General features: G+C 41.1%; 1 protein-coding gene across 1 annotated transcript in view; it reads right to left on the reverse strand.

Annotated features, from left to right (window-relative positions):
* Positions 1-806: 806 nt before the first annotated feature.
* The window catches only part of ANKRD34B (ankyrin repeat domain 34B), a 57,381-nt gene continuing 45,575 nt past the window's right edge, over positions 807-12,612 (reverse strand). The window contains exon 2 of the mRNA XM_077288347.1: positions 807-10,183. Coding sequence (XP_077144462.1) covers positions 8,586-10,154 — 1,569 coding nt within the window. The 5' untranslated portion in view covers positions 10,155-10,183 and the 3' untranslated portion in view covers positions 807-8,585. The remainder of the gene's footprint in view (positions 10,184-12,612) is intronic.

Consider the following 12,612-nt stretch of genomic DNA (forward strand, 5'->3'; position numbering starts at 1 on the left):
CTGGGCGCAGAGGACGCAGCAAGTTGCATTTTTGCTGCGTCAAAAAACAATGAAAAAAAGGACGCATGCGTTGTGCATGCGTTTTGCTGCGTTTCGGTTTGCGTTGTGCGTTGCGGCGCCGACGCTGCGGCGCACAACGCAACTGTGAACGTACCATTAGTTATTACCATTCTATTCCATTGAAGTCAATGCAGAAAAAGTTGTTTGGAATGTAACGCTCACATCGCAATACACGTGCTCTGTGCACATGATTTTGCTATGTGTGAGGCCTTGAGCTTATTATTTTCTTATTATGCTCTTTTATAAATATTGTTTATTTAAGAAAAAGTATCCACATGTGCAAAGAATGTAACAGCGTGTTAATTATGACTTCTATTTAAAGTGGCATATCTTGACTTGTGTTTCGGCTGTTTCTACAGGCATAGAGATATTTCTGAATTATATACAGATTATAACAAGGACTGCTGTTCTTTAACTCAAAGAATGCAATATAATGTTATAAAGATAAGGATTAATATCACAAAAGCAAAAAGGCAACTGTTCAGGTTCACAATGAAGCTACATTTGACTGTCCCCATTTCTACAATTTACTGATCTCTCTCTCTATATGAATTTTAATTGCACTATATATATATATATATATATATATGCAGTATATACATAAATATGGCACATACAGGGTGGGCCATTTATATGGACACACCTAAATAAAATGGGAAGTTGGTGATATCAACTTCCTGTTTGTGGCACATTAGTATATGGGAGGGGGAAAACTTTTCAAGATGGGTGGTGACCATGGGGGCCATTTTGAAGTCGGCCATTTTGGATCCAACTTTATTTTTTCAGTATCTGAAACAACTGATACTAGAAGCCTGTGCTAGCATTTCTTCTACAGTGTTGCTATCAGTGTGTCAAGAGTGGGAGAAGAGGGTTGCATTGACAATCCAACACAATGGGCAGCACTTGCAACACATTTCAAGGACAACATCTGCAAGGAGTTTGTATGTTCTCCCCGTGTTTGCGTGGGTTTCCTCTGGGTATTTCGGTTTCCTCCCACATTCCGAAGACATACTGATAGGGAATTTAGATTGTGAGCCCCATCGGAGACAGCGATGATGATGTCTGCAAACTGTAAATAACTCATGAAAGAATAAAGTTACATTAAAACCAAGCACACCATTGTTTTTCTTGTGAAATTCTCAATAGTTTTATTGTGTCACATGACCCTCTTCCCATTGGAAAAAATAAAGTTGGATCCAAAATGGTCGACTTCAAAATGGCCGCCATGGTCACCACCCATCTTGAAAATTTTTCCCCCTCCCATATACTAATGTGCCACAAACAGGAAGTTGATATCACCAACCATTCCCATTTTATTTAGGTGTATCCATAAAAATGGCCCACCCTGTATATATAAAAGCAGGAGCAGCACCAGGCAAGATAGGTGCAGAGCCTCCCTGGCAAAGACCAAGCTATTCGGATAAAAAGTAATAAATAGAGGCAGCACATTAAGCAATGTGGCGGAAAAAAATGGTGGTTTATTAGCCCACAATGGTAGTTGAAGCATTTCGGTTCTGAGGTGTGAGAAAAGTTCATACTTCAGAGCCGACACGTTGCCACTGCCACTATGGGCTAATAAACCACCGTTGTTTTTTTTACCTTATTGCTTTGTGTGTTGCCTCCATTCATTACTTCTTATATCTATGGAATCAGTTATATGTATGCTTTCAATTGCAAAAAGGAGACAGCATAGAAACAAAGCAACCCGAAGAATGAACATATTACTTCTCTAAACTATTTCACAATTTCTGAAGCCTTAAGTGGTTAAAAGAAGTAGCAAAAGACAGAACATGCGCACAGCAATGCCATTTTTACATTACTGGGCATTACGTTCTTATGTACAGTATGTGCATATGTAATGTGGCGTTTATGCAGGTGTATTCCAGGCAGAATCCTCTTAAAAAATGTTTTTTGCACATACCCTATGCTACGCTACGTTCCCACGAGCTTTTGGTGCTTTTTGATATTGCAGAATTTCTGCACCATTTCTGAGCCTGTTATTTAAATTTGGTTACTTTTTCATTGCGCTTTTGTCTGTGGTTTTTTCACATGTGTTTTTGATGCTGTAGTTTTTGTCTATGGTGTGTCATTCTTTAAAGAAAGTTGGCTTTTTTTTACTTTCTGGTATTTTAATTTTACTGAACTTCATTGACATATGTAGGTGCAAATTACATGCAGTTTAGATGCTTTTCTGCAACAAAAGCGTTACAAAAACGTATGTGCATTCCTTACCTGTGGATTTTCCGCATCTAGACCTGACCTCACCTCCTTCCTTACCAAAATCCCACACTGTCTGTCTGCTATCTCAGCCTTCTTTTCTGCTCGTTTTCTCAAACTGAACATGGACAAAACAGAATTCATCATCTTTCCCCCATCTCACTCTACCCCTCCACCAGACCTATCCATCAATGTCAATGTTGCTCACTTTCCCCAGTCCCACACGCCCGGTGCCTCGGGGTGATCCTCGACTCTGCCCTCTTTTTCAAGCCACATATCCAAGCCCTTGCCTCCTCCTGCCGTATCAAACTCAAAAATATTTCCAGGATCTACGCATTCCTTGACCACAACACCACAAAAACACTAGTGCACACCCTTATCATCTCCCGTTTTGACTACTGAAACCTCCTACTCTCTGGCCTCCCCTCTAGCACTGGCACCTTTCCAATCCATCCTACACTCTGCTGCCCGACTAATCTGCCTATCTTCCCGCTATTCCCCAGCTTCTCCCCTATGCCAAGCCCTTCACTGGCTTCCTATCGCCCAGAGACTCCATTTCAAAACCCTTACTATGACATACAAAGCCACAACCTGTCTCCTCCACACATCTGTGACCTCGTCTCCCGGTACTTACCTACACGCAACCTCCGATCCTCTCAAGATCTCCTTCTCTACTCCCCTCTCATTTCTTCTTCCCACAAACGCATCCAAGACTTCTCCCGTGCTTACTTCATTATCTGGAACTCTGTACCACATCACACGAGACTCTCGCCTACCATGGAAACCTTCAAAAAGAACCTGAAGACTCACCTCTTCAGACAAGCCTACAGCCTGCAGTGATCCTCAACCTACTGAACCTCCGCACAACAAGCTCTACCCTCTCCTAGTGTATCCTCACCCATCCCCTGCAGACTGTGAGCCCTCGCGGGCAGGGTCCTCTTTCCTTCTGTACCTGTTAGTGCCTTGTTTTTTGCTCATGTTTAATGTATTTGTCTATATTTGCCCACCTTTCACATGTAAAGCGCCATGGAATAAATGGCGCTATAAAAATATATAATAATAATAATAATAATAAAGTCTATGGGGAAAATCTGCACAGAAAACTCAGCACAGCGGCAAGAGAAATTGACATGCTTTTTTTTTTAAATTAAAAGACGGCCAAAAGACTGAAAGCATAAACTGAAAGTATAGACTGAAAATCGTTTTTACAGTGAAATGCATATGGTGATTTCTTTTGAGTGTTTCTGAGGGCTTTTTAAGTGTTTGATTGCAGGAAAAGACATTGTGTGCACATACCATTACAGCGCTGGGGTTCTGGGTATAAATCTCATCAGACACACCATCTGCGTGGAGCTTTCACCATGCTGGTGATGGTTTCTTCTAAGTACTCCGGTTTTCCCACCACACTTGGGAAGGTGAAAACATACTTCTAGGTAAATATTATAACTATGAAATTGGCTCTAATGCATTCTAGCTAAGAAAATTTGATTTTGTGAATGGGAAACAAAGGGGCCAAGTAAAAAAAGGAGCCTTGAAGTCTTGATGTTGAAAAGAGGATATGGTTACGGAATGGGGGTTCTTTAATTTGAATATTTTAAAGTGAAAAATTTACTCCATGTTGAATTTTACCCAATTTTGCAAACTAAATGAACTTTGTATTATTTTGATCATTGGACAACAAAATACTGTAATAGCCTGCACAGTGTGTAAGGTGATTTATTACAAACTATGTCTGTCTGTAAAAGCACAAAATATATCATATATCTAGAAAAACAACTAATGCAATGTAAATTGTAATACATATTACATTTTTAATTAAGTTCTCTTTAAACTTTTTACTAGACAACAGTAGATCGGTCACTCACACAGTGAGGGCTTAAAGCAGGTATTTGCTTCTCTGATGACTAGATCAATGCTCAACAATATTCAAAACAATTTACAAGCGATTTACTATCTACATATAAAAGAATTGTCATCATAGACATAAAACATTGTTATATATTTTCAGACCTGTGGCATTTCAAATTATAATGAAGTCTTTTCATCAGGTCCATAAATAAAGCGACTATGTAGACTAGTCTACTGTAATTGATAAAGCTACATATTGGATCAACGGGTATAGTCTTTCACAATCTAGAATACTGCCATCACAAATGCAAATTAAAATACAAAGGGAATCACATTCCTCATTTTTGATTCATCCTGTACATAGTTTCATATCTTTACTAAAAAAGTGCATTATCCAAAGATTAGAAAGAAAGTGTTGGCACGGGACACTTTCTACATCAAAACAGAGCAATTTCCTTGGAGTGTGATTTTATTCCCATATTTTCATCTATTCCTATATTTTGCTTGACTTCTATATATGGGATGGACCCTCATACAATAGCACATAACCCAAACTACACAAACTATATGGTCCAATAAAATAAAATACACAGCGCGTTATCCCATGACTATAGTAAGTAAGCGGTGAATATAGACAATGCACTGATCAAGCCAAATAATGAAAGCATATGCTGCCCAATTCATCATGGAATTTTTCCAATTTTCCTTCATATTCGGGAAAATTATAGTGCAACTTATTTTTGAGACCTTTTGTGTTTTAATGTCAGTCCCGGTCAGCTCAACCAAAGTGTGCTGAGCTGGGGTGGGACAGGAAGTTACTAAGGCAGCCCATCAAATTTATCATAACTAGCATCACAAAAGTGCCGTGAAGTACTTCAGAAATGTACGTCAACCCATGGCATACATTTATGGCGGAGTCACGCGGGAGTGGAAAGATGCTCCAAATTCATTAAAGAGGGGCACTCTCCTTAATGATTTTGGCACATCATACTTGCCTCCAGTGCTGCTGCTGTTCCAGCGGTATCTGCAATCATTCTCCCGGGGCTCACATGAGGTTGTTACATCATGCAAGACCTGTGCCCAATAAGTGCTGGCTTCACATCCCCGTGTTTGGATGAATCAAACATTAACAGGAAGTCAGTGTTGTGGCTGCTCTGACTTCCTGTTGATGTTTTATTTGTTCGAGGGCGGGCACAGTAACAACCTCCCATAAGCCTTGGGGGAGCAAAGTACTGCAGTGCGCAGGTGGTGGGCCTCTCTGACCTTTCCCGGCGCATGTGCAGTGCAGTACTTTGCTCTGCCCTCAACAGGGCAGACAAAGTACACCTGCATCGGAGCCGCAGCATGAAGACAAGAAGAGGACGTGATCGTAAGAAGATAGGAGGCCCTGGACCGGACCGCGACACCCACCGGACCAGAACCGGATCGGGACCGCCCCTGGGTGAGTATAATCTAACCTCTTTTTCTCATCTTTTAGATCTTTTAGGATACATCGGGGGCTTATCTACAGAATTACAGAATGCTGTAGATAAGCCCCTGATGCTGGTGGGCTTAGCTCACCTTTGATTTTGGGGGTGACAGGTTCCCTTTAACTTCTCCCTATATTGCACCATCACCTTTTATCCAGAAGACGTTTAATTCAATATACTGCTGTCATTTCAAAAGCTTTTAAGTGCATTCCCTTTGTATCCTACACATAAATATAAATACTCGCACTAGTATAATACTGTGATATCCATCTATAGGCTTTTAGCCACTTACAGACAAATCACTTTGGAACTTGTGCTATTTGGTTCAATAAAAATCTGAACCACTTATGTCGGACAGCATCCAGTGTGGAGCATCTTGTAAAAGAACGATATCACATAACTTGGTGTGACCTGCTTTGTTCGGCCATATATGCTGATTAGCAGATGACCAAGCAGAAAAACGTGCGTTCTAACAATAGCCAAAAATAGCAGCAATCTGATCTGTTATATTAATTGTGCTCATAAAACACATACTCCATTAAGCCTACACAGCTAAGGAATTGCACTAAGTCTAAGCACTAATATGCTTTACATAAAGAACTATACAGAAACTGTGCATGGCTAAGCTCTAAAGTGGTAAGCCTAATGACCCAATGTAATACTAATAAAATGAAAACTGACAAGTCAGATCTCAATCAGAATAATAATAATGCTAATCATACAAGTATGTATCATAAATCAATAAATATTATATTACATAAAAATTGAACAATAAATAGTATACATATTGTAGATACTGTAGAGCAATAAATAAATAAATATGCATTTAATTATTAGAAATAAAAAAATCTTCCTCTCTACAGCTGACAATCAACTTTGCATACAGTAGAATATCAAAGTTGGCCTGTAGCAACATAATCAATAAGATGTCTTGATTTAATAAATATATATGTCTAATAAATAGAAAGAGAAAGAAAAATTATCTTAAATAGAATTCTCCATATAAAACAGATCTACAGTGCTCTGGCACAGGACCAGGAATTTAAAGGAATGTAGTGGATCTGTATTGTCTGGAGTGTGCCTTTAATATAATTTTTCATCATTGCACAGTGATTTTTTTTGCATTTTAAAAAAACACAATGTAAATAGAGAAAATAATTATATAAATAATAATAACTAATATGTGATCACATAGGTCAATTTTACAAATTTTGACCTACCTTTGTGTGACATTATGTAAGCCTTTCAGCATAATTCCCTTACTTTTATAGGATCTTTTTAAAGGATTTACTTCCTTTAACAAAAGTAATTGCAAAGTCGATTACACCTCCAATTTGATAATACAGCCTTATCAAACAAAAACGTACATTTCGTAAGGCTTATAAATCATTTTTTTTACTTAGCATCATAAAGCTATACAGTATTTCTTAAAGTTTCTGAATAAAATGTTCATTCATATTTGACACTTTGTATATACATGACATTTATATAAGTTGATTAGTTTTTGTAAAACATTGCATTGCCCAATATATGGGTTTGAGTTCTTATAATGAAGAGCAGTAATTTTTCAATAAGTATACAATGCTTAGTGCACATTTCTCAAAAAGCAGGCTCTGATCATACATTAAATCAGCAATGAATGCTGGAAGATTTCAGCTCCTGCATAACTATGATTGCAGCTCAGGAGGGCCATAATTATAATCCAAGCTGTAAACGAGGCTTAGCAAAAGATAAAATATACAATGTATTTACAAAGTGACCAAACTTTTTTTTTTCATGTACGTTTGTAAAAAATGAGCATCAAATTATATAAATGTAAACATTCGCTGTGAGCTGTAACTTTTGACAATTAAATGATCTTTTCAACAATCTGATGCTGATATGTTAATGATATATTTGGTATTCAGAATTTTTGATAATTTTGACCCTTGCTACTCTCTTTGGTTTAAATAGACTGCTGCATGTGTAACGTGGTGACAGAGAAGTACCAATTGCGCATGCCGCTTATGAGGACTGGCCTTTTCTAACTTCACAGCGAAGTTTGTAGAATCACAAGCTGATGACAAACACGATTGTCAACCTATATATTATTGACCTTACTCAGATTACTAAACTATAAATTTGCCCTTGTGTTGCTAACAGAGGACAGTTTATTCTTTTGTATATTCCCATGCAAAAAAAAAATATCTGCCTCCAAAAAAGCAGTATGTTCTTCCATCCAATACAAGGCATGGCTGTACCATGTTGGCGCCACAATATTGTTAAATCTTTCCAAAACATGTTTTGTAACAATATAAGAACATAACACATCACGGTATTTAATACATTTCTAAGATATACCTTTCAATGAAACATATATGGGGCATTCTCCGCCATGTTTTCAAAGTAGTAAATGATCACCAACCTTTCGACAGACAATGTTCTCGAGGCTGCTAATTGCCCCATCAATAAACACAAGACATCGTGTTAGGTCACTTAGTAAGTTCTGCATCTTCTATCATAGAATAAATATATATTCTTATAAATGAGCCTATGTGTCTATTCACTCTAGAGGTAGAGGTGCTCCATGGATATACCTAGGTAGAGATAGATTACCTATAAATGATATAGCATGTAGAAAGCACATATGATCTCCTTGATCATGATCCTGAACCTTCATGTTCTCAGGTTCCATCCTCTGGTTGCCCATGCTCGCTCTCTGTCTCAATAACCCGAATCTATCATTTCTCCATACTTCCGCATTCCTTACAGCCTGCTACACCAACAAAAAAAAAGCCTGCAAATGTAGGGCAGCAATTAATTTATATTGTAGAGAAAACTGTGATTACTGCTAACGACCAAGCATTTTACTGCTTGAATAATTTATCCAGCATAAGCTGAACGGATCTGTTTTCTTTGCAGAAAAGGTCTGAAGCATTTTGTGCAGCAGGTGCTGTCTGGAGAGAGAGCGCTTGTAAGATTGTTCTAATGCTTGGGTTTCGATGGCTTCCTCTAGCCAAGAATCTCTTCAAAGTTTACAAGTTGTTTAATCTGTTCTGTGTGCATCGAATGTCTCCGGAGAAGCATTTTCTTGCTTTTTGACTCTTTAGGGAAGAGTGGAGCAGAGGGAACAAGGGGCTTTGTCACTGGGAAAATAACATTAGATGCTTTATTATGGCAACTGATGTCTGGAATAGGAGGATGGGGGTTCACATTCAATGGTGGAAGAAAGCCTGGTCTAGTTTGGCTTATGTGATCTAAAAGTAAAGCCCCAGATCCACGTCTCTCTAGAAGGGCATGGTTCCTTCTACTTAATGCTGTGACAGACACATTTTCTAGAGACTCTCTAGAACCTGACAGTAAGGATGGGGGAGAGAACATCTTCTTTTTTTCCAAAAGAGATTTACTGTCCTCTGTTGTAGCCAGACCATGATTTCTTGTGAGTTGTGAGTCAGAGCTATAATGGTTTGCACCTAAATTTCTTCTTTGAACGATACTCCTTAGGCTCGAAACAGTCATTGTGTGCACTGAATCAGGGTCTTGGTCAACAGGCATTTCTGATTTGTTTGGTGGTCCCTCAGGGTAAAGTGTTTGTGAATGTATTTCATCATATGAGAGTTTTCTTGGACCAGATGAGTCCAGTGTTTTAAGAAGATGAGCAGTATCCTTCACATCAATGCTCTGATGTCGAGTGAAATAACGCTTTGAATGTACTAAGCTATTCATTTTAAGGGAGAGCTCTTCCTCAGGGGTTATATCTTGTAGCTCCTCTTGAAGAGAAGACACTTTGTGCTGGTGAAGAAGGGATGGAGGAATCTTCAACCAAGGCTCAGAGTGCAGTCTCTGAAGAAGTGGCAACTTTGCTCCAATATGCATGATATGAGTCTTTTTGGTTGGGGAACCTGGCTCAGAAGAACCTTTTAAATCATTAGAAATATCGGCCTCTTTAAAGTTAAAGAGTTCCTTTTCTGCTTCAAAAGCATTTGATATTGGTGTGGGGGAAGTCTTTAGCTCAATTTCAGAAGGAGATGTACATGGAGAAGGAGAATTATGATCAATTCCTGGAGAAGGTGGGACATTTAGATACTGCCTTGTAGTCTGTCTGCCTGATGGGGACTTATCAGTTGTAATGATTATTACTTCTTTTCCCTTGGCCTTGCAAGCATTTAGTAAAATTCTTAGAGTTTCCTTGTCCTCTGAATTGACTGCATACACAAGGGCAGAAAATCCTGTGTGGTCTTGCAGACTTGGGTCAGCACCACTCTCTAAAAGCATAGATACAACTTCTGAGCCAGAATTCTCCAAGCAAGCATGCATTAAAGCGGTTTTACCAAATTTATCTTGAATATTAGGATCTGCATTGTTTTCTAGAAGATATTTAATCATTTTAACCTTGCTAACGCTTTGGTGGTCAACATGCTTTGTTTTACAAGCAATCATCAGGGGTGTTTCTCCACGATCATTACTTTCATTGATATATGCTCCACCTTCCAAGAGAAGTCGTGTAAGACGTAGTCTACTTTGGTATACCGCTTTAATAAGAGAGTTGCCTTCAATTGTAACATCAACGCCTTCATCCATTGTTATTAGTATCTCTTCAGTGTCCTTAACTGCAGAAAGATCATAAATATAATGTTATTATACTCGGTAACAATAATTGTGCTGAGTATAGTCTCATTACATAAAATATAAAGCTTGTCACATTGCATATAAAATTCCTTAGAACATAACTTAAAAAATTAAGAGGGCAAATTAAACCATTGACAGAAAAAAAACTAATGCTCCTACAGCATCTGTTCCACCATGGCTTTTCATTTGGTCCACCACAAAAGAATGCTGTGAGCAGGGCCGGACTTAGCCCAAAAGGCGCCCTGTGCGAGACTGCAGGACGGCGCCCCCCCCCCCCCTCCAAACTTTGAAAGAAAACAATAACTCTTTAATATTCACAACAACACGTTTACTTAGAAAACTTGTGTTTCCCTGCAAAACACTTGAAGAAACACTAATATTGCAATAACGGGAATTATAAAGTGCTTTAAAGCGGACCAAAAGGAAAAAATGACGCTTGGTCCAAAGCCATATGGGCTGACAGCCAATCAGAGTGCAGAGCGGCGGCCTGCAAGGCCAAACACCGCCACACCATGACCAGATGACACATTACCACCACAGTGATCGAATAATATCAAATACAAGGAACGAATACCACAACATCATGACCAGACCACATATTACCACCACATAGTGACTGAATACTACAATACTGATCAATAATAAAAAAAACCACAATACTATCACCATAAGTGCCATTATACACAGGAGATCTGTACTTAGTATGCAGCGTCTGTGTATAGGTAATACAGTGATCACCGGTGACATACACAGGACCTCAGTATATAGTATACAGTGTATAGTGTCAGTGTATAGGTAACACACTGACTCACCAGTGACATCTCTAGGTGAAGTCCTTCATCTTTCATCCCGCACAGACCGCCATCACTTCATCCAGCCAGGACTCGTCTCTGCAGGAAATAACACAGTTATCTCGAGTTCCACTTGCAGAACACATTACTTAATTTTCCCAACTTCTACATTACACCACATGAAGAAGGCGACATAGTGTCACTCTACACAGTAATAGGACCGCCCCTCCATTTAAAACAGTGTCCTCAAAAAATAAAATAAATACATCACTGCAGTAATAATATCCCTTAATTAGCCCCTATGGTAATAATATTCGCCATCCTGGCCCCCGTGTGTCTCATTCCTGGCGTCAGCCATATATTCTCCCATCCTGCCCTAATGAGTATCTATCCTGCCCCATATGATCTTCCCATCCTGCCCCATCTGTCTCCATCGTATCCATCCTGCCCCATCTGTCTCCAATCCTGCCTCCAGTGTCTCCAGTCATGACGCCATGTCTGTCATCCTGCCCCGTGTCTCCATTCTGCCCCTGTGTCAAGCATTCTGCCCGTGTCCAGCATTCTGCACCAGTGTCCAGCATTCTGCACCAGTGTCCAGCATTCTGCACCAGTGTCCAGCATTCTGCACCAGTGTCCAGCTTTCTGCCCCCTGTGTCCAGCTGTTTGCCCCAGTGTCCAGCTTTTTGCCCCAGTGTCCAGCTTTCTGCCCCAGTGTCCAGCTTTCTGCCCCAGTGTCCAGCTTTCTGCCCCAGTGTCCAGCTTTCTGCCCCAGTGTCCAGCTTTCTGCCCCAGTGTCCAGCTTTCTGCCCCAGTGTCCAGCTTTCTGCCCCAGTGTCCAGCGTTCTGCCCCAGTGTCCAGCGTTCTGCCCCAGTGTCCAGCGTTCTGCCCCAGTGTCCAGCGTTCTGCCCCAGTGTCCAGCGTTCTGCCCCAGTGTCCAGCGTTCTGCCCCAGTGTCCTGCGTTCTGCCCCAGTGTCCAGCGTTCTGCCCCAGTGTCCAGCGTTCTGCCCCCGTGTCCAGCGTTCTGCCCCCGTGTCCAGCGTTCTGCCCCCGTGTACAGCGTTCTGCCCCCGTGTCCAGCGTTCTGCATCAGTGTCCAGCGTTCTGCCCCAGTGTCCAGCGTTCTGCCCCAGTGTCCAGCGTTCTGCCCCAGTGTCCAGCGTTCTGCCCCCGTGTCCAGCGTTCTGCCCCCGTGTACAGCGTTCTGCCCCCGTGTCCAGCGTTCTGCATCAGTGTCCAGCGTTCTGCCCCCGTGTCCAGCGTTCTGCCCCAGTGTCCAGCGTTCTGCCCCAGTGTCCAGCGTTCTGCCCCAGTGTCCAGCGTTCTGCCCCAGTGTCCAGCGTTCTGCCCCAGTGTCCAGCGTTCTGCCCCCGTGTCCAGCGTTCTGCATCAGTGTCCAGCGTTCTGCATCAGTGTCCAGCGTTCTGCCCCAGTGTCCAGCGTTCTGCCCCAGTGTCCAGCGTTCTGCCCCAGTGTCCAGCGTTCTGCCCCCGTGTCCAGCGTTCTGCCCCCCGTGTCCAGCGTTCTGCCCTCGTGTGCAGCGTTCTGCCCCAATGTCCTTTCTGCCCCCCTGTGTCCAGCTTTCTGCCCCCCAGTGTCCAGCTTTCTGCCCCCCCCTGT

Source organism: Ranitomeya variabilis, chromosome 1 (genome assembly GCF_051348905.1).
Source record: "Ranitomeya variabilis isolate aRanVar5 chromosome 1, aRanVar5.hap1, whole genome shotgun sequence".
NCBI lineage: Eukaryota > Metazoa > Chordata > Amphibia > Anura > Dendrobatidae > Ranitomeya > Ranitomeya variabilis.